Source organism: Bradysia coprophila, unplaced genomic scaffold (genome assembly GCF_014529535.1).
Source record: "Bradysia coprophila strain Holo2 unplaced genomic scaffold, BU_Bcop_v1 contig_110, whole genome shotgun sequence".
Taxonomy (NCBI): Eukaryota; Metazoa; Arthropoda; class Insecta; order Diptera; family Sciaridae; genus Bradysia; species Bradysia coprophila.
In genome coordinates, this window is record NW_023503387.1 from 565213 (window position 1) to 588620 (window position 23408).

General features: G+C 39.4%; 1 protein-coding gene across 1 annotated transcript; it reads right to left on the bottom strand.

The window, feature by feature from the left end:
• Positions 1–72: 72 nt before the first annotated feature.
• LOC119073027 (heparan-alpha-glucosaminide N-acetyltransferase-like) lies at positions 73–22063 on the bottom strand. The gene is made up of 8 exons (XM_037178343.1): positions 21917–22063; positions 21730–21860; positions 21027–21145; positions 1567–1732; positions 1342–1449; positions 883–1272; positions 451–825; positions 73–388 (listed from the first exon to the last, which is right to left on the bottom strand). Exons 1-8 carry the CDS (start codon positions 22058–22060, stop codon positions 91–93), a joined length of 1731 nt encoding a protein of 576 aa, XP_037034238.1. The 5' UTR covers positions 22061–22063; the 3' UTR covers positions 73–90.
• Positions 22064–23408: the final 1345 nt, after the last annotated feature.

The following is a 23408-nucleotide window of genomic DNA, read 5'->3' on the forward strand; positions in this document are numbered from 1 at the left end:
TGAGTGGAAAAGGTTACAAATCACATATATCATGAATTTGTAAAGTCAAAAATCTTTTGCAATCGATTCGCTTAGTAGTTCTCTTTATTTTCAAACTTTCCAGTACAATTTCTTTTTATTTAATCGATAAGCTATAAATGCCCAACAGAACATAGTCCACGTTCCAACTGCAAGTCCAGGAAAGTGCCTTCTATCCATATTTGGATACTTGAACGTAAATGGTAGCGTGTTGTAAAACACCCATTGCCCTGCATACAATAAAATCGCATTTTTTCCAACATCAGTAAAGGGAGCGCCGCTCCACCATTGTTTCATATCAATTACGAAAATCAGCATTGGAAGTATTACCATTGCCGTGCCGGCAGATATAGTAATAAATGTGACCGACCTATTAAGATAAAATGTTTGTCGGTTCGAGAATTTCGATGGAGAATTATTTGTAATTTTTACCACAAATTTTTATTAATTGGAATCCAACCGTCAGTTTGTTTGGCTCCGCAGAGCAATGCAGTTAGTGCACCAGTTATAACTGCCCAGATGGTCCAACGAATGACACGAGACTTAAACTTTGGATACATCATCATGATTGATCCAGCTTGGACGCCCAACCACACCATTAGTTCTGTCGTGAGAAATCCGAGTATGCCTTCGGGGTCGTAAATTCCTGTGTCATACAGTTCTTTGTTGGTTGGATATTCGTAGACGTGATTTTTTGTAAGAATTTGCAAATCAATGTAACCAGCCGCACCTCCATTGCATGATTTCGGATCATTGTATTTATCCCAGTGTTCGAAAAGATGCAATCCTCCTGGACCAACGTAGCCCCTTAAAGATAATAGACGAAATCAAAAAAGTTGTGAATCGAAAGAGAAATTTGCATACTTCGGACAGCCAGGAACTTCAAGAAGAAACGTAATCAAAATATGTACGACAGTCATGGCAAGTACTGGTATCCATGCGATCCAAATCAATGTAACATCTTTCATGGTCGAACGAATTTTACCGACATTAGTGGATTTCGCTTCGAAATCGACAAGGTACAGGATGAGAGCAGAGCACACAAAATATGAAAACGCAAAACGTTGCAGAACGCCCATAATCCGAAACGTAGCCCACTCAATTCTACCCCATGAAGAATTTTCCAGGAAACCCAATGCGATTAGTTTCAACGAGCGTTCTCCGACTCTTAACATTATTTTTGGCTTCGAAACACCTCTTCGAAGTTGTGATTTGATTGTTTGCAGTATCAGGAGGCCCATGATCCAGAGAAACCTTGGAAGGCATCAATACAGACATATCTCATTTCTCAAGTAGAACAGACTAGAATTAAATTTGGTTTACCAGCTCATTACAAAGTCAATAAGGTATAAGCCGTCCCAAGCGATGTGCGTGAACATAGGGTAACCGCCTGCTCCAGTATTCGAAAGAATCATTAGTAGCGTACATATCCTGAAAAGTAAGGAAAGATAACACAATTTTTAAACGATTCATTATGTCAATGAACGTTTCCGCATGTGGACACATGAATAACAATTTTCATTTTGGGTAATCTAAAGTAAAACATACCCACGAAACGTATCAATTGATCGCATACGCTTCTTCTCTGGCCTGTCGTCCACCATTGGTTGTTCGTTTTCATGGTTAATCTTTAACAAATATTTTCGTGCGAGCCATTTAGTTCCGTACCAGCACACGGCGAACAGTAGTAACGCGAAAAATACGAGTAGAATTGCTGGAATAGCGTTGAACAGTAAGAGCTCGTTCAGAAACGAAAATTGTTTCACTGTTGTTGCTCAGTTAATTTAACTTGGCAGCACTTTTCTTCACGATGTATTTCGGTCGTGAAGAAAGTGAGAACTGTCATGAAAGATGTTCGTATTATTTGTTCTTTATAACAATAGTAGACTACCAGATTCAGTATGATATTTTATCACATACGCGGAGATATTTCATACATTAAATGTCTCTGTATATAAACTCTAAATCGTACCTTAATAGTAGGCGAACTGGCGGCTAGGGAGCTAAATGTTTATTATACCTTCTAGGGAGTTTCATTTTACTCTGCGTTTCTCTTACTTATTAAAAAAACAAGGCATCAGAACAGTCGGAGCGTTTGCTGCGACTTAGCCCCGTACGACCCGTAATCCTATTTCGTCCGTAACCATAATACGTCCGTAGCCGTAATACGCCCGGAACCCTAATACGTCTACAACCCTCTAATGCGTCTGTTACCAAAATGCAAGACAAGGTGGGCATGGTCAAATTTACTGAAAGTGTTCATTTTTAAAATTGCGCAGAGCGCAGTTACGAAATCCCGTACGAAGTACCTCTCAAATAAAACCAACAATTTACGACATTATTTTAGAAACCCAAAATTTTTTGCCAACTTCCATTGGGTATTCAATTACCTCTCAAATGAAACAAAAGCTAGCAAAATCGGATGATATTTACTCGATTTATGTGCAAAAAACACTTAGGGCCTTAGTCCAAGGGCCCAAATTTGAAACTTTTTTCGCCATCATAGTATTCGGCATTCAATTACCTTCCATAAAAAACTAAATCTAGCAAAATCGGATGAGATTTACTCGATTTATGTACAAAAAACACTTAGGGCCGAGTAGCGGCCTTAGTCCAAGGGCCCAAATTTGAAACTTTTTTCGCCACGTTCTTTTCGGTATTCAATTATCTCTCAAACGAAACAAAAACTAGCAAAATCGGATGATATTTACTCGATTTATGTGCAAAAAACACTTAGGGCCGAGTAGCGGCCTTAGTCCAAGGGCCCAAAATTGAAACTTTTTTCGCCATCATTCTATTCGGCATTCAATTACCTTCCATAAAAAACTAAATCTAGCAAAATCGGATGAGATTTACTCGATTTATGTACAAAAAACACTTAGGGCCGAGTACCGGCCTTAGTCCAAGGGCCCAAATTTGAAACTTTTTTCGCCACGTTCTTTTCGGTATTCAATTATCTCTCAAACGAAACAAAAACTAGCAAAATCGGATGAGATTTACTCGATTTATGTGCAAAAAACACTTAGGGCCGAGTAGCGGCCTTAGTCCAAGGACCCAAATTTAAAACTTTTTTTGCCATCATTCTATTCGGCAGTCAATTATCTCTCAAATGAAACAAAAACTAGCAAAATCGGATGAGATTTACTCGATTTATGTGCAAAAAACACTTAGGGCCGCGTAGCGGCCTTAGTCCAAGGGCCCACATTTGAAACTTTTTTCGCCACGTTCTTTTCGGTATTCAATTACCTTCCATAAAAAACTAAATCTAGTAAAATCGGATGAGATTTACTCGATTTTTGTGCAAACAAAAGAATTTGAAAAAAGGTTGTGATTTACTCAAGCTAGAGGGGTCACAGACGGACGGACGGACGGACGGACGGACATTTTTAGCCCCGTACGAAGTACTGGGGGCTTATAAGATTAATATGCCGTTTGTAACACGTCGAATTGGAAGCAGACAGTAAGGGCAAAGCATTTGGTTATGTTCAGAGATGACGAATCCGCAATAAAACAAGGCATCAGAACAGTCGGAGCGTTTGCTGCGACTTAGCCCCGTACGACCCGTATTCCTATTTCGTCCGTAGCCATAATACGTCCGTAGCCGTAATACGCCCGCAACGCTAATACATCTACAACCCTCTAATGCGTCTGTTACCAAAATGCAAGTCAAGTTGGGCATGGTCAAATTTACTGAAAGTGTTCATTTTTTAAATTGCGCATAGCGCAATTACGAAAGCCCGTACGAAGTACCTCTCAAATAAAACCAACAATTTACGACATTATTTTAGAAACCCAAAATTTTTTGCCAACTTTCCATTGGGTATTCAATTACCTCTCAAATGAAACAAAAAATAGCAAAATTGGATGAGATTTACTCGATTTATGTGCAAAAAACACTTAGGGCCGAGTAGCGGCCTTAGTCCAAGGGCCAAAATTTGAAACTTTTTTCGCCACGTTATTTTCGGTATTCAATTATCTCTCAAATGAAACAAAAACTAGCAAAATCGGATGAGATTTACTCGATTTATGTGCAAAAAACACTTAGGGCCGAGTAGCGGCCTTAGTCCAAGGGCCCAAATTTGAAACTTTTTTGCCATCATTCTATTCGGCATTCAATTATCCCTCAAACGAAACAAAAACTAGCAAAATCGGATGAGATTTACTCGATTTATGTGCAAAAAACACTTAGGGCCGAGTAGCCGCCTTAGTCCAAGGGCCCAAATTTGAAACTTTTTTCGCCACGTTATTTTCGGTATTCAATTACCTTCCATAAAAAACTAAATCTAGCAAAATCGGATGAGATTTACTCGATTTATGTGCAAAAAACACTTAGGGCCGAGTAACGACTTTTGAGCCCTTCCAACAAGCCCGCGTTGAATCTTACCCAAAAACAATGTTCAGCAACTTTGTTCTACTCGATAGATAGATATCGACTAAAGACTGAAAAATACCTATAGGGCCCTAGCTCTGGAAGGGCCGACCCAACCATGCCCATTTTCGAACTTGACCTTACTTTTGTCGATACCAATCGGGGGAAAAAAGAATTTTGAAAAAAGGTTGTGATTTGCTCAAGCTAGAGGGGTCACAGACGGACGGCCTTAGTCCAAGGGCCCATATTTGAAACTTTTTTTGCCATCATTCTATTCGGCATTCAACTATCTCTCAAATGAAACAAAAACTAGCAAAATCGGATGAGATTTACTCGATTTATGTGCAAAAAACACTTAGGGTCGAGTAGCGGCCTTAATCCAAGGGCCCATATTTGAAACTTTTTAGCCCCGTACGAAGTACTGGGGGCTTATAAGATTAATATGCCGTTTGTAACACGTCGAATTGGAAGCAGACAGTAAGGGCAAAGCATTTGGTTATGTTCATAGACTACGAATCCGCAATAAAAACAAGGCATCAGAACAGTCGGAGCGTTTGCTACGACTGAGCCCCGTACGACCCGTAAACCTATTTAGCCCGAAACCATTATACGTCCATAGCCCTAATAAGCCCGTAACCCTTATTGCGTACTTGACATCATTGTCTATTTTTGCAAATTGTAAACTGTAAGCGTTCATCTTTAAAATTGCGCTTAGCGCAATTACAAAAGCCCGTACGAAGTACTTCTCAAGTATAAAACAAAAGTTTACGATGTAATCTTAGGAATCCGAATTTACAACTTTTTTTTATCCCAATTTTCTTTCGGTATTGAATTATCTGTCAAACGAAACAAAAAGTAGCAAAATCTGATGAAATATACTCGATTTATGTGCAAAAAACACTTAGGGCCGAGCAGCGGCCTTAGTTCAAGGGCCCAAATTTGAAACTTTTTTCGCCACGTTCTTTTCTGTATTATATTACCTTCCATAGAAAACTAAATCTAGCAAAATCGGATGAGATTTACTCGATTTATGTGCAAAAAATACTTAGGGTCGAGTAGCGGCCTTAGTCCAAGGGCCCAAATTTGAAACTTTTTTAGCCACGTTCTTTTCGGTATTCAATTACCTTCCATAGAAAACTAAATCTAGCAAAATCGGATGAGATTTACTCGATTTATGTGCAAAAAACACTTAGGGCCAAGTAGTGGCCTTAGTCCAAGGGACCCAATTTGAAACTTTTTTCGCCACGTTCTTTTCGGTATTCAATTATCTCTCAAACGAAACGAAACAAAAACTAACAAAATCGGATCAGATTTACTCGATTTATGTGCAAAAAACACTTAGGGCCGAATAGCGGCCTTAGTCCAAGGGCCCAAATTTGAAACTTTTTTTGCCATCATTCTATTCGGCATTCAATTATCTCTCAAATGAAACAAAAACTAGCAAAATCGGATGAGATTTATTCGATTTATGTGCAAAAAACTACTTAGGGCCGAGTAGCGGCCTTAGTCCAAGGGCCCAAATTTGAAACTTTTTTCGCAACGTTCTTTTCGGTATTCAATTACCTTTCATAAAAAACTAAATCTAGCAAAATCGGATGAGATTTACTCGATTTATGTGCAAAAAACCCTTAGGGCCGAGTAGCGGCCTTAGTCCAAGGACCCAAATTTGAAACTTTTTTTGCCATCATTCTATTCGGCTATCAATTATTTCTCAAATGAAACAAAAACTAGCAAAATCGGATGAGATTTATTCTATTTATGTGCAAAAACGACTTAGGGCCGAGTAGCGGCCTTAGTCCAAGGGCCCGAATTTGAAACTTTTTTCCCACGTTCTTTTCGGTATTCAATTACCTTTCATAAAAAACTAAATCTAGCAAAATCGGATGAGATTTACTCGATTTATGTGCAAAAAACACTTAGGGCCAAGTAACGACCTTTGAGCCATCCCAACAAGCCCACATTGCATCTTACCCAAAAAGAATGTTCAGCAACTTTGTTCTACTCGTCAATACCTTTCATTTGATACATCACAAGCAGGTATTGCGTGCGTATTTCGGTAGATATCGGCGAAAGACTGAAAAACACCTATAGGGCCCTAGCTCTGGAAGGGCCGGCCCTACCATGCCCATTTTCGAACTTGACCTTACTTTTGTCCATACCAATCGGGGAAAAAAAGAATTTTGAAAAAAGGTTGTGATTTACTCTAGCTAGAGGGGTCACGGACGGACGGACGGACGGACATTTTTTTTATTGCGGATTTGTCATCTATGAACATAACCAAATGCTTTGCCCTTACTGGCTGCTTCCAATTCGACATGTTACAAACGGCATATTAATCTTATAAGCCCCCAGTACTTCGTACGGGGCTAAAAATGTCCGTCCGTCCGTCCGTCCGTCCGTCCGTGACCCCTCTAGCTTGAGCAAATCACAACCTTTTTTCAAAATTCTTTTTTTCCCCGATTGGTATCGACAAAAGTAAGGTCAAGTTCGAAAATGGGCATGGTAGGGTCGGCCCTTCCAGAGCTAGGGCCCTATAGGTGTTTTTCAGTCTTTCGACGATATCTACCGAAATACGCACGCAATAGCTGCTTGTGATATATCAAATGAAAGGTATTGACGAGTAGAACAAAGTTGCTGTTGTCTGTTGTTGTTTGTGTAGGATGCAACGCGAGCTTGTTGGTAGGGCTCAAAGGTCGTTACTCGGCCCTAAGAGTTTTTTCCACATAAATCGAGTAAATCTCATCCGATTTTGCCAGATTTAGTTTTTTATGTAAGGTAATTGAATACCGAAAAGAACGTGGCGAAAAAAGTTTCAAATTTGGGCCCTTGGACTAAGGCCGCTACTCGGCCCTAAGTGTTTTTTGCACATAAATCGAGTAAATCTTATCCGATTTTGCTAGATTTAGTTTTTTATGGAAGGTAATTGAATACCGAAAAGAACGTGGCGAAAAAAGTTTCAAATTTGGGCCCTTGGACTAAGGCCGCTACTCGGCCCTAAGTGTTTTTTGCACATAAATCGAGTAAATCTCATCCGATTTTGCTAGATTTTGTTTCATTTGAGAGATAATTGAATGCCGAATTGAATGATGGCAAAAAAAGTTTCAAATTTGGGCCTTTGGACTAAGGCCGCTACTCGGCCCTAAGTGTTTTTTGCACATAAATCGAGTAAATCTCATCCGATTTTGCTAGATTTAGTTTTTTATGGAATCTAATTGAATACCGAAAAGAACGTGGCGAAAAAAGTTTCAAATTTGGGCCCTTGGACTAAGGCCGCTACTCTGCCCTAAGTGTTTTTTGCACATAAATCGAGTAAATCTTATCCGATTTTGCTAGATTTAGTTTTTTATGGAAGGTAATTGAATACCGAAAAGAACGTGGCGAAAAAAGTTTCAAATTTGGGCCCTTGGACTAAGGCCGCTATTGGGCCCTAAGTGTTTTTTGCACATAAATCGAGTAAATCTCATCCGATTTTGCTAGTTTTGGTTTCATTTGAGAGATAATTGAATACCCAATAGAAAATAATATCGTAAATTGTTGGTTTTATTTGAGAGGTACTTCGTACGGGCTTTCGTAATTGCGCTATGCGCAATTTTAAAAATGAACACTTTCAGTAAATTTGACCATGCCCAACTTGACTTGCATTTTGGTAACAGACGCATTAGAGGGTTGTAGACGTATTAGGGTTCCGGGCGTATTACAGCTACGGACGTATTATGGTTACGAACGAACTAGGATTACGGGTCGTGCGGGGCTAAGTCGCAGCAAACGCTCCGACTGTTCTGATGCCTTGTTTTGCCATCATTCTATTCGGCATTCAACTATCTCTCAAATGAAACAAAAACTAGCAAAATCGGATGAGATTTACTCGATTTATGTGCAAAAAACCCTTAGGGCCGAGTAGCGGCCTTAGTCCAAGGGCCCAAATTTGAAACTTTTTTGCCATCATTCTATTCGGCATTCAATTATCCCTCAAACGAAACAAAAACTAGCAAAATCGGATGAGATTTACTCGATTTATGTGCAAAAAACACTTAGGGCCGAGTAGCGGCCTTAGTCCAAGGGCCCAAATTTGAAACTTTTTTCGCCACGTTATTTTCGGTATTCAATTACCTTCCATAAAAAACTAAATCTAGCAAAATCGGATGAGATTTACTCGATTTATGTGCAAAAAACACTTAGGGCCGAGTAACGACCTTTGAGCCCTTCCAACAAGCCCGCGTTGCACCTTACCCAAAAACAATGTTCAGCAACTTTGTTCTACTCGTCAATACCTTTCATTTGATATATCACGAGCAGCTATTGCGTGCGTATTTCGGTAGATATCGACGAAAGACTGAAAAACACCTATAGGGCCCTAGCTCTGGAACCATGCCCATTTTCGAACTTGACCTTACTTTTGTCGATACCAATCGGGGAAAAAAAGAATTTTGAAAAAAGGTTGTGATTTGCTCAAGCTAGAGGGGTCACAGACGGACGGAAGGACGGACGGACATTTTTAGCCCCGTACGAAGTACTGAGGACTTATAAGATTTATATGCCGTATATATCCGTATATCCGTATATAAGTCATCAACCATACTCCCCTTCTCCTTTCTCCAAGGTCATCAAAAATACCTATAAAAACACCGCCTTTGATAACATTCCCACAGTTACAATTTAAAATGGCATCCGTAAAGAAGCATCTCCCTATCTTGAAACTTGTGCAAACGTCAAAGCCAAAACTCCGTCAGCAAATAATTTCACAATGCGATCTAGATTTCATTAAAACTATAGACGAATGTATTTACAATACTCTGAAGGGAAACATCCCGTTAAAGAGGAGCGAAATAATAAAATTGAAGAAGTTCAAAAAAATATTAAGAAGATTTGGCCGATGCGATGGATTAAATCAAACGAGGAAATTAATTATTCAAACTGGTGGTGCATTTCTGCCAACCTTACTTCGACCGATTATCAAAGCAGGAGAAGAACAGTTTCTTTTTCGAAAATCAAGATGAATATGTTGTACAAAAAAGAATTGCAATATACTCAACAAGTCCAACGAATCAGTAAAAACAAATCGAATGTAAAAATGTCTTAGCCATCGCTGTTACTCCATGCACACGTATTCCACATGGTGTGTGGACTTTGTGTCAAATAAAGGAACAACGATCATGAGATATGTTAGGAGCGACAATGAAAATATAGTTACAAATAGTACGAATTCAGTTAGAATTCTGCTACTGAAGAGAGAGGTTCTTGTGCTAAGATATAATAAGCATGTATTCACATTGCACGATTTGTCAGCGCAATTTCACCACTGGTTACAATTTGAGACGACATATGGAGACTATGCACAAAAATCAGGAAGATAGTGAAAAAAACGAAATGGAAAACATCAGTGAAAGTGATGGAGTAAGTGACACTGAAGAACAGAGCGAGACAAGCGAAAACGAGGAATCAAACGAAAGTTCCGATGAAAGTGAAGATAGCGAAAACTATACGTATGACGAGGTGCGAGCAATTTTGCGCTATGCATTAAAATCAAGTGAGAGTTAAAAAGTTCAGTTTTATTCGTTTTCCACCAGACTGAGTCGAACAGCTAACTAGGAAAGAAGTAAAAATCATTCAGTATGAACTCAGAACCAAAACCAATTTTGAAAGTAAAATCAACATTTGTGAAAAATAAAATGAAAAAGACAAAGCTTCAATGTCCATGCATCCGCTTCATTTTAACAATAATGAAAAATAAGAAACAAAGTACAGGTGTTTCTACAACGAGCGTCACCGATCGAGTTGCAGCTGAAGTAGATAAGAAAACAAGATTAGAGTCTACTCTCAAAGTGACTAAACAGTCGCGTGTTATTCGCTTGCCAAAAATTGGATGCACTGTACCATTTCTCATGAGTTTATTCAACGATCTATCAACCACAAGTACAGTGCGTATGGATACGAGCGAGATAGCAAGAGCAGTAAATGTTATTTTAAAAGTCAAAAGGGACTTGGACGGCGGCAAACCGTGGACTGGAAAAATGGATATTGCAGAAAACTTATACTTGAAGCTGTACAAGTCAGGCCTAGTTTTATATCATAAGAAATAAACTATTTTCAATTATTCACTGTAATCCGTACAACTCTGCCTGGAAATAAATGTATCAAAAATAAATCTTGTGTTTTTTTTTAGTTTCCTGTGAATCTATAATTTTATTTAATAAAATTTCTTCTTTTTCTCGTCATACTCTACCCGCTTGTGCTCGTCATTCACTCCAACTCCTCTTACTCCTCATCCAATTCTCCTGCTCCTCATCCACTCCTCCTGCTCCTCATCCACTCCTACTGCTCCTCATTCACTCCTCCTGCTCCTCATTAACTCCTACTGCTCCTCCTCCTGCTCCTCATCCACTCCTCATTAACTCCTTCTGCTCCTCATCCACTCATCCTGCTCCTCATTCACTCCTCCTGCTCCTCTTGCTCCTCATCCACTCCTTTTGCTCCTTATTCACTCCTATTGCTCCTCATCCACTCCTCCTACTCCTCATCCACTCCTCCTGCTCCTCATCCCTTCGTACTGCTCCTCATCCACTCCTCATTAACTTTTCCTGCTCCTCCTGCTCCTCATCCACTCCTCATTAACTCCTCCTGCTCCTCATCCACTCCTCCTGCTCCTCATCCACTCCTCCTGCTCCTCAACCACTCCTCCTGCTCCTCAACCACTCCTCCTGCTCCTCATCCAATACTAACGTCCAAGTGCGAAAATTTTGCATTGACACGTGTCACGCACGTGTATGATACACGTGAACGTTTTGAGGTTCAATAAATGACGATAACGAGGTCACTGACTCAATCAATATGCTAGAGATCATTCAATAAAACACTTCATGAAAACTCCAGAAAGGAGGGGGTTCATCCAATCAAAATACTGCATTTAACCCTCTTTTATCTTGAACGAAACGTCCCTACCACTCATACATCTAATAGAAAACCGTGCGAAAATTTTGCATTAACACGTGTCACACACACACACTCATAATTCGCCACGTGCGGTGGTTTTTGTTGGTCACGTGAACACTATTCATAAAACAATTTTATCACGTGTCTGACGCGTGACCATTTAATTACATATAACACGTATGTATTTCTAGCGTGGGAAAAAAATAGAAAAAGTTGTTTAAAAGTGACTACTCGTCTACTGGCCCTAAGTGTTTTTTGCACATAATTCGAGTAAATCTCATCCGATTTTGCTAGTTTTTGTTTCATTTGAGAGACAATTGAATGCCGAATAGAATGATGGCAAAAAAAGTTTCAAATTTGGGTCATTGGACTAGGGCCGCTACTCGGCCCTAGTGCTTTTTGCACATAAATCGAGTTTGGTAACAGACGCATTAGAGGGTTGTAGACGTTTTAGGGTTCCGGGCGTATTACGGCTACGGACGTATTAAGGTTACGGACGAAATAGGATTACGGGTCGTACGGGGCTAAGTCGCAGCAAACGCTCCGACTGTTCTGATGCCTTGTTTTTATTGCGGATTCGTCATCTATGAACATAACCAAATGCTTTGCCCTTACTGTCTGCTTCCAATTTGACGTGTTACAAACGGCATATTAATCTTATAAGCCCCCAGTACTTCGTACGGGGCTAAAAAATGTCCGTCCGTCCGTCCGTCCGTCTGTGACCCCTCTAGCTCGAGCAAATCACAACCTTTTTTCAAAATTCTTTTTTTCCCCGATTGGTATCGACAAAAGTAAGGTCAAGTTCGAAAATGGGCATGGTATGGTCGGCCCTTCCAGAGCTAGGACCCTATAGGTGTTTTTCAGTCTTTTGACGATATCTACCGAAATACGTACGCAATAGTTGCTTGTGATATATCAAATGAAAGGTATTGACGAGTAGAACAAAGTTGCTGAATATTGTTTTTGGGTAAGATGCAACGCGGGCTTGTTGGGAGGGCTCAAAGGTCGTTACTAGGCCCTAAGTGTTTTTTGCACATAAATCGAGTAAATCTTATCCGATTTTGCTAGATTTAGTTTTTTATGGAAGGTAATTGAATACCGAAAATAACGTGGCGAAAAAAGTTTCAAATTTGGGCCCTTGGACTAAGGCCGCTACTCGGCCCTAAGGGTTTTTTGAACATAAATCGAGTAAATCTCATCCGATTTTGGTAGATTTAGTTTTTTATGGAAGGTGAATATCGAAAATAACGTGGCAAAAAAAGTTTCAAATTTGGGCCCTTGGACTAAGGCCGCCACTCGGCCCTAAGTGTTTTTTGCACATAAATCGAGTAAATCTCATCCGATTTTGCTAGATTTAGTTTTTTATGGAAGGTAATTGAATACCGAAAATAACGTGGCGAAAAAAGTTTCAAATTTGGGCCCTTGGACTAAGGCCGCTACTCGGCCCTAAGGGTTTTTTGCACATAAATCGAGTAAATCTCATCCGATTTTGCTAGATTTAGTTTTTTATGGAAGGTAATTGAATATCGAAAATAACATGGCAAAAAAAGTTTAAAATTTGGGCATTTGGACTAAGGCTGCCACTCGGCCCTAAGTGTTTTTTGCACATAAATCGAGTAAATCTCATCCGATTTTGCTATTTTTTGTTTCATTTGAGAGATAATTGAATACCCAATAGAAAGTTGGCAAAAAATTTTGGGTTTCTAAAATAATGTCGTAAATTGTTGGTTTTATTTGCGAGGTACTTCGTACGGGCTTTCGTAATTGCGCTATGCGCAATTTCAAAAATGAACACTGTCAGTAAATTTGACCATGCCCAACTTGACTTGCATTTCGGTAACAGACGCATTAGAGGGTTGTAGACGTATTAGGGTTCCGGGCGTATTACGGCTACGGACGTATTATGGTTACGGACGAAATAGGATTACGGGTCGTACGGGGCTAAGTCGCAGCAAACGCTCCGACTGTTCTGATGCCTTGTTTTATTGCGGATTCGTAGTCTATGAACATAACCAAATGCTTTGCCCTTACTGTCTGCTTCCAATTCGACGTGTTACAAACGGCATATTAATCTTATAAGCCCCCAGTACTTCGTACGGGGCTAAAAAAATCAGTGACCCCAGCGAGAATCGTACCCCGATTCTCTGCGTGGAAAGCAACGATCAATCCACTGATCTAACTACATCTCTAACATGATCGAACGTTATTGTGTAGTGTTTAGAGCACAGCAGTCTGGTTCACTTTGAAGTATATAAGCCAGAAGAGAGTCTTTGTGTATGTATTTGTTAAAAACCAATCTAGTAAGCAAAAGAATAGAAAACTCCAAATGCCGAAAATCAGATTGAAATTGTTTTGCGACATGCATAAAGTTACGGTTTATCTAATGTTTCTTGTGTGTTTTATTGTGCAGTTAGTGATGTTAAATCAAAAACAATTTATGATAATTCGTTATAAATGGAAAAAGGAAAAAAAACAAGGCATCAGAACAGTCGGAGCGTTTGCTGCGACTTAGCCCCGTACGACCCGTAATCCTATTTCGTCCGTAACCATATTACGTCCGTAGCCGTAATACGCCCGCAACCCTAATACGTCTACAACCCTCTAATGCGTCTGTTACCAAAATGCAAGTCAAGTTGGGCATGGTAAAATTTACTGAAAGTGTTCATTTTTAAAATTGCGCATAGCGCAATTACGAAAGCCCGTACGAAGTACCTCTCAAATAAAACCAACAATTTACGACATTGTTTTAGAAAGCCAAAATTTTTTGCCAACTTTCTATTGGGTATTCAATTATCTCTCAAATGAAACAAAAACTAGCAAAATCGGATGAGATTTTTTCGCTTTATGTGCAAAAAACACTTAGGACCGAGTAGCGGCCTTAGTCCAAGGGCCCAAATTTGAAACTTTTTTCGCCACGTTCTTTTCGGTATTCAATTACCTTCCATAAAAAACTAAATCTAGCAAAATCGGTTGAGATTTACTCGATTTATGTGCAAAAAACACTTAGGGCAGAGTGGCGGCCTTAGTCCAAGGGCCCAAATTTGAAACTTTTTTTTGTCACGTTATTTTCGATATTCAATTACCTTCCATAAAAAACTAAGTCTAGCAAAATCGGATGAGATTTACTCGATTTATGTGCAAAAAACACTTAGGGCCGAGTAGCGGCCTTAGTCCAAGGGCCCAAATTTGAATTTTTTTGCCATCATTCTATTCGGCATTCAATTATCTATCAAATGAAACAAAATCTAGCAAAATCGGATGAGATTTACTCGATTTATGTGCAAAAAACACTTAGGGCCGAGTAGCGGCCTTAGTCCAAGGGCCCAAATTTGAAACTTTTTTCGACACGTTCTTTTCGGTATTCAATTACCTTCCATAAAAAACTAAATCTGGCAAAATGAGATTTACTCGATTTATGTGGAAAAAACACTTAGGGCCGAGTAACGACCTTTGAGCCCTTCTAACAAGCTCGCGTTGCATCATACACAAAAACAATGTTCAGCAACTTTGTTCTACTCGTCAATACCTTTCATTTGATATATGCAAGCAGCTATTGCGTGCGTATTTAGGTAGATATCGTCGAAAGACTGAAAAACACCTATAGGGCCTTAGCTCTGGAAGGGCCGACCCTACCATGCCCAATTTCGAACTTGACCTTACTTTTGTCGATACCAATCGGGGAAAAAAAGAATTTTGAAAAAAGGTTGACATTTGCTCAAGCTAGAGGGGTCACAGACGGACGGACGGACGGACGGACGGACGGACGGACGGACATTTTTTTTTATTGTGGATTCGTTATCTATGAACATAACCAAATGCTTTGCCCTTACTGTCTGCTTCCAATTCTAATCTTATAAGCCCCCAGTACTTCGTACGGGGCTAAAAATTGCCCCACTGTGAATTGAACTCAGGATCATAAAATCAAAACAAATCGCAAGTCTGTCATCTAAACCACTCGGCCAACAGTTCTTTTAATAAAGTATTATTTAAATGTCATCAGTACTATTTCGTGGTTTCGCTTATGTGATAATAGTATATTATTTCCGAGGTTCCAAGTTGTTTAATCATTACGAAGAGGAACACTAACAAGTTCGACTTCTACCAACCTGTTGAACAAGCTGCTTTCAGATCTGGTTTCAGCACAAACGACCATTTGCAGGTGATGAGAACGCTTATTGAGAAGTGTCGTGAATACAACATCGACATAGTCTTGCTATTCATAGACTTCGAAAAAGCTTTCGATTCAGTGGAAACATGGTCGATATTGGACGCATTAGACGAATGTAGAGTAGACTCAAGGTACTCCAACACAATTCGATATGTGTACAAAAATGCTACTTCATGTATAAAACTTCATAAGAGCACGGAGAAATTCAGAATTGGCCGAGGTGTAAGGCAGGGTGACACCATTTCACCGAAATTATTCACGGCGATTCTGCAGAGTATTTTTAGGAAGTTAAACTGGAGTAAAATGGGAATAAAGATAAATGGAGAGTACCTGAGCAATCTCCGCTTCGCTGATGACATTGTACCGATAGCAGCGAATCTAGGTCAGGCTCAGCTTATGCTACAAAAGTTAAGTGAAGAGGCAAGCAAAGTTGGCCTCAAGATGAACTTATCGAAAACAAAAGTCATGACCAACATCGGGGACGATAGAGAAATAAAAATTGGTGACACTGTCATTGAACGAGTCGACAGCTATGTATATCTAGGACATAAACTGAAGTTAGGTCTCGACAACCAGACTGCAGAAATAAGACGTAGGATTGGTCTTGCATGGGCAGCGTTCGGAAAACTCAGACTAATTTTCAAAAGCAAAATGAATAATAGTCTGAAACGCAAAGTTTTCGACACTTGTGTCCTTCCAGTGCTCACTTATGGAGCGGAAACGTTAACTTTAACGAAAGCATCCGAAGATAAATTGAGAGTGACACAAAGAGCCATGGAACGGAGTATGCTTGGAATAACACTCAGAGACAGAATGACGAATCAATGGATTCGACAACAAACCAGGGTCGTTGATGTCATGGAAAGAATAGCATCTCTGAAATGGAGCTGGGCGGGACATATTGCAAGAAGGACAGACGAACGTTGGACCAAAAAGATCATGAACTGGCGACCATATAAAAGACGAGCTATAGGTAGACCACCAGAGAGATGGACAAACGGAATTAAGAATATTGCAGGTACAAACTGGCAGCAAATGGCAATGGATCGTACGAAATGGAAAGAAGTTGGAGAGGCCTACATCCAGCAGTGGATAGATACAGGCTGAAAAAGAAGAAAGAAGAAGAAGAAGAAGTTGTTTATTTGATAAGTGGGGTGTTACAGCCCGACCCGAAGGGGAGGGCTGTATTCCCCACTTGTCAAATAACAACTTGGAACCTCGTAAGTACAATGCTTTACGTGATTAGGCAATGTAAATGAAAATGAAACATGCCGTAACACGTAAAATAATGTATGCACCTACTGCAATACACTCTCATTACACTTCTGCACATAACACACACACTCGCTACGCTCGTTCGTGTTATGTACAGAAGTGTAATGCTCGTTATATTGCAGCAGGTCCATAATTATTATTATCCTATACGCTCGGTGTTCGGATGTCAAAATTACTTAACTTGAAGTTTAATTCAAAAATTACACTTCAGGTCTATGTTGTTGTCTCGTTTTCGCTTGAGTGATAAAATAGAGTACACACTTGTCACTATCAATCTCGGCAAGCCTCGACTTCTCCGTGACAAGTGTGTAATATAAATATTACTTTACGAGCGAGGTAAACAGAGAAATGATAAGCACGGCGCCCCACGGCTGGGATAGAGCACATACAAATGTAAAAAAGTTTGACAGTTCAATCGTTCTATGAAGAATACAGTCAGGCGTGTTCTATCCCAGCCGTGAGGGGCCGCGCTTATCATTTCTCTGGAGGTAAAGGGTTTTCTCTAACACCGCCAAAGACTGTCCCAAGCCAGTTTGAAAAAGAGTGGAGGGAATGAAGTTTAACGAGGACGTAGCAATAGATAAGATAGGATTAGATAGATTAATCTTAAGGCTGAATGAATCGTGAGCTGGAAGCCGAAAGAATTGGAGTTAAGGGACCAACGTTGAGGTGAAACAACACGATCAGGAAGCCCAAGGATAGAACGATCCCAGAATTCTTATTAGCTACTAGTTTAAACTATTAAAGGACGTCCTTTAAAAGACGCCAATAACTTTTGCTCAGACAGGTTCAAAAGAATGGGCAAAGCTTTATGGAAAAGAATGTTCAAAAAGAGTAACACTACCACGTCGGGCACTGTGCACTTTGATAGGCACTGTGGTCCTGGTACGTGCAGAAATGTGCGGGTCAGAGCTTGGGGATTACCGGGGGCGAGCAAAATAAAGCTTTCATACACACCAACCCGCAGTAGTAAGCGTGGTGTTTTAATGCTAAAAACCTTCAAACGAAGCCACAACGAATTATACATTGCCAGAACATTGTCGTCAAGACAAAAAATGCAAGAAATTGAAGAAGAGCTAGAAAAGATAAAATGGGATGTTGTGGGAGTGAGCGAAGTGAGAAAACCTGGAGAGGAATGCCTGAAATTACAATCAGGGCATACATTCTTCTACCGAGGAAGTGACAGTCAGATGCTGATGCACGGTGTCGGATTGTTCATAAACAAGCGGTGGTCGGATCGCATAACACACACGAAAAGCATATCCGATGGAGTGATATACGTAAGCCTGAAGATAAATAACAGATACAGTGTCAAATTAATTCAGGTTTACGCACCCACGTCCACCCATGATGACGAAGAAGTAGAAAAATTCTATGAAGATGTCGAGAAAGCTCTTAACGAAAACCCATCACATTACCAATATCTAATCGGTGATTTCAATGCGAAGCTGGGAAAACGAGAAGAAGACTCCGAAGTTTCTATTGGTAGTTTTAGCAACGACCAAAGAAATGAGCGTGGAAATACTTTACTCAACTTCCTACAGCAACACAATCTGTACGCAATGAATTAATTTTTTGCAGGAAAGCCTCAACGGAAATGGACTTGGGCTAGTGCAGATGGTGTAACGAAAAATGAGATCGATTACATCATAACTGGCTGTAAGTCAACCGTTAAGAACGTTACGGTCCTAAACAGTTTTTCAACAGGTAGTGATCACCGAATGGTTCGTGCAAGAGTCACGTTAAATACCAGATTTCAAAGATCACAACTAGTTCAAAAAAGTGAAGGGATTGACGTACAACGGCTTTACACACAAAATGAAGAATTACTGCCGAATTAGATAACTTCAACAATCAATGTGAAACATTAGACGAATTGAATACCAAAATCATCGATACAATAATGGGTTTCATGAAATCCAAATGCAAATCCGTCCAAGTGAAAGAATCAAAACTCAGCAGAGAAACATTAGACCTGATCGCAAGCAGAGCAGAGTTGGTAAAAAACGGAGAACGAGATTCGGTGGAATACCAATAATGTCCAATTGGCTCAAAACATAATTGAAGCTAACTGCAATATGAAAGTCCTACGGAGAAAAATGACAAACGCCAAAAAAGAAATCTTCAAATTACGAGACAAAACAGGAACGATCCAAACGGATGGAAATGCGATATTACAGTGAACGACATCTCAAATGTCTCAGTGTCATTTTTTTCAGAGAATGTCATTGTGAATTTGCAATGACACAATAAAATTCTAAGAAAAATTTGACAGTGAGACATTTGAGATGTCATTCACTGTAAACATTGCAACAGAATTTTATGAGAATTTGTTTTCTTCCGCAAGATAGAGTCCAACGGAAGAATCCGAAGATAGACCAATAATAAGAAACGTGGGATTGGAGGATATGCCCGACATAACTGTTGATGAAGTCAAGGCCGCAGTAGCCGAGATGAAAAACAAAAAGTCTCCAGGAGAAGATGGGGTACCAGTGGAAGCCATTAAACTAGGTGGAGACTCCTTATTAAAGGCAATCACGGCTTTGTTTAATCAATGTCTCCTATGAAAAGAAGTACCAGAATCCTGGGAAAATGCGGTAATTACATTGCTGCATAAAAAAGGAGACATAACAAAGCTGGAAAATTACCGACCCATAAGCCTATTGTCAACACTCTACAAGTTGTTTATGAAAATCATTACGAAGAGGAACACTAACAAGTTCGATTTCTACCAACCTGTTGAACAAGCTGCTTTCAGATCTGGTTTCAGCACAAACTACCATTTGCAGGTGATGAGAATGCTTATTGAGAAGTGTCGTGAATACAACATCGACATAGTCTTGCTATTCATAGACTTCGAAAAAGCTTTCGATTCAGTGGAAACATGGTCGATATTGGACGCATTAGACGAATGTAGAGTAGACTCAAGGTACTCCAACACAATCCGATATTTGTACAAAAATGCTACTTCATGTATAAAACTTCATAAGAGCACGGAGAAATTCAGAATTGGCCGAGGTGTAAGGCAGGGTGACACCATTTCACCGAAATTATTCACGGCGATTCTGCAGAGTATTTTTAAGAAGTTAAACTGGAGTAAAATGGGAATAAAGATAAATGGAGAGTACCTGAGCAATCTCCGCTTCGCTGATGACATTGTACCGATAGCAGCGAATCTAGGTCAGGCTCAGCTTATGCTACAACAGTTAAGTGAAGATGCAAGCAAAGTTGGCCTCAAGATGAACTTATCGAAAACAAAAGTCATGACCAACATCGGGGACGATAGAGAAATCAAAATTGGTGACACTTTCATGGAACGAGTCGACAGCTATGTATATCTAGGACATAAACTGAAGTTAGGTCTGGACAACCAAACTGCAGAAATAAGACGTAGCGTTCGGAAAACTCAGACTAATTTTCAAAAGCAAAATGAATAATAGTCTGAAGCGCAAAGTTTTCGACACTTGCGTCCTTCCAGTGCTCACTTATGGAGCGGAAACGTTAACTTTAACGAAAGCATCCGAAGATAAATTGAGAGTGACACAAAGAGCCATGGAACGTAGTATGCTTGGAATAACAATCAGTGACAGAATGGCGAATTAATGGATTCGACAACAAACCAGGGTCGTTGATGTCATGGAAAGAATAGCATCTCTGAAATGGAGCTGGGCGGGACATATTGCAAGAAGGACAGACGAACGTTGGACCAAAAAGATCATGAACTGGCGACCATATAAAAGACGAGCTATAGGTAGACCACCAGAGAGATGGACAAACGGAATTAAGAATATTGCAGGTACAAACTGGCAGCAAATGGCAATGGATCGTACGTATGAAAAAGAAGAAGAAGAAGAAAGGGTTTTCTCTAGGGATGGAATGGCTTTAATACCTTCATAGTAAAGTAAACGAATATTTTTATCTGATGTTGCGGAAACTAATGTCATGTGATACTTTTAGTGATAAATAATGTACTTTTAAGAGAAACACATTTCTACGTCGACAACGTGAGATTTTAAAGAAGTAATTGTTTCGCATCTAAAGCTGAGTTAGTGCCATAGTTTATAAACGACCTGAAAATGGAGTTCTGAACGAGCTCCAGCCGGAAAAAACGATCTTTCATGACTTAGTTACGAGGCGAACATAATGTACTTTCATCTAGTGTCGAGAAGACCCTTATTGTGGCACTAAACTGGCTCAAACTGAAACGTACTCCTTTTGTATCCGAATAAATCAAAATCATTCAAAAATTACTCCATTTCTACTCACGCAGGTATATATTAACTGGTTCTAAATGAGTCGTCGTTCTGCATTGACCATTTTCTGACGCAACGATTTCGTACACTCCAAATTCTCCCATTTGAAAGTCCAGATCGCAAAATGTATCACTGCATGTCGGATGAAGTTATGTAAATAAAACATAGTAAAGATATTAGCGTCCGGTGAATGGCATTTGCTATGGATGCTGTATGCCACCTGCGGTTGCAAGTACGCTACATCACAATTTCGGTTACACTTGTAAAGCACTTCCCATCACTATTGACTGCGATTGTAAGTCCGTGCTTTAAATTTTTTATTTCCATCCTTCAAAATGGGGAAGCAGGTACGTACATACATACTGTATTTTACGTGATTTCACATTAAGTGATGAAGCAAATGCATGTTTCAAGTATGAGCAAATAGTACATTATATTACGTCCTTGCTTGGTACTTTGTTGTATTGTCAATTATGAGCCAAATATTAATAGCAATAGGCCAGTGCAAGTTCAAGTTAACCCTCTTATACATACTCGCGTTATAATCATTCCCTTGTTCCGGTTTCGCCTCCACTAGTTCCACAAACATTCACATTCAGACATATACTCACGCACATATTCAAACTCGTGCTGTAATGACTGACTTACTTGACCAAGGTTGTAATATACTATTGTTGTACAAAGTGATTCAGATTTTTTTTAAACTCAAAACTTACGCTCTATTTGTAGACATAATTTTGTCTGGAGTTGACGAAGTTCGCAATCGATAAATTTTGTGGAACGTTGTTTTCACAATGTAAGCATTTTTTGTCTCATCGTCAAAACGGTTCCTCAGTTGGTAGGGACACTATAACAAGCATTATGCAATTTTAAGTTTTTTCTACACAAAGTAACAAATCAAACTTTGAAGCAATCCGTTTGTAGTTCGTACAGATACAATTGTTGATTTAAAGTGGAGGTAATGTTCAGCCAAGCCTCATCCATTTTCAGCATTGTGAGGTTGTAACCGTCAAAGAACTCGTTTTGCACATTTTCGATCCAAGACATTTTGCTTAGCAAGGTAACGAAAAAAATTGTTTAAAAAAATCAACCATCAAAGTCACATCATTCCATAAGGTAAGGTAGATTTAACACTTTTATTAGACCGTCGTTCGACCGGTTGCAGAATCCACAATCACACGTCGATATAAAGAAAAATTCAAAAATTAATTCTTACCGAAAAATTGCTGACTGTATTCGAATGTCTAGTCAAATTGACTAATTAACTTCTATCTTGAGCGAATAAATAATTATCGACTTGGAGTGTTGAACATAGTATTACACATATCTAATCTACTAAGCAGTTACTACGATTATACGACCAATAACTAAATTATTATTTAATTGATGAGAATAGCGTCGATAATTTCATTGCGTAATCGGTACCATCCCTTTCATTATGCCAGATTCGTTGACATTTAATCATTTGCGTCAATCAAACTGAAAGGATTATAAAGCTTTTGTGTCAACGATTTCGCTCACCACCCGCGGAGACTAGATTACATCATTGTGCGCTACTTTGTTAGTAGAACAGCAATCTTATCTATGTGATTACCCATTTCTACACTACAATATTTATCGTTTGATTTATATGAACTCATACAGCTCTAAAATTGGCAATAAAATAATAAATTTGCGAGTGTGACCGATCAAAAATATTTGATTTACAATTATGTCAATGAGAACATATTTTCACACAATAGATAATAAGACAGGTGAGAGATAAAAAATCTGACGAGTCGATTTCTCAGTGCAAAGTCATTGTCGGTAATTTTGTATTTTTTGCATTACGTAATTGCTTCCGAACTCTTGTTTGTTACAGTGTCAGAAAAATAACAAGTTATCATTGCAATCCAATCAGTGTTATTAATTCCGTATACGCACTATATATATCGAAGTGACTAATGGCACGCGCGTGCGATTAGTGTATAATAGCCTATTAGCACGCGCGTGCGATTAGTGTATAATAGACTATTCGCACGCGCGTGCGATTAGTGTTTAATAGACTATTCGCACGCGCGTGCGATTAGTGTTTAATGGACTAATCGCACGCGCTCACAAAACAAAACGAAGTCAACTAGTGATTCCTTTTACAAAATGACCGAGGTATAACTACTGATCCCTTCTACAAAATAAAGCGAAGTCATCTAGTGACTCCTTTTACAAAATGACCGAGACACAGCCACTGATTCCTCCTACAAAAGAAAACGAAGTCACTTAGTGATTCCCTTTACAAAATAAACCGAAGTCAAAAGTAACTCCTTTCACAATATGACTGAGACACAATTACTGATCCGTTTTACATAATAAAGCTAAGTCATCTAGTGACTCCTTTTACAAAATGACCGTGATACAA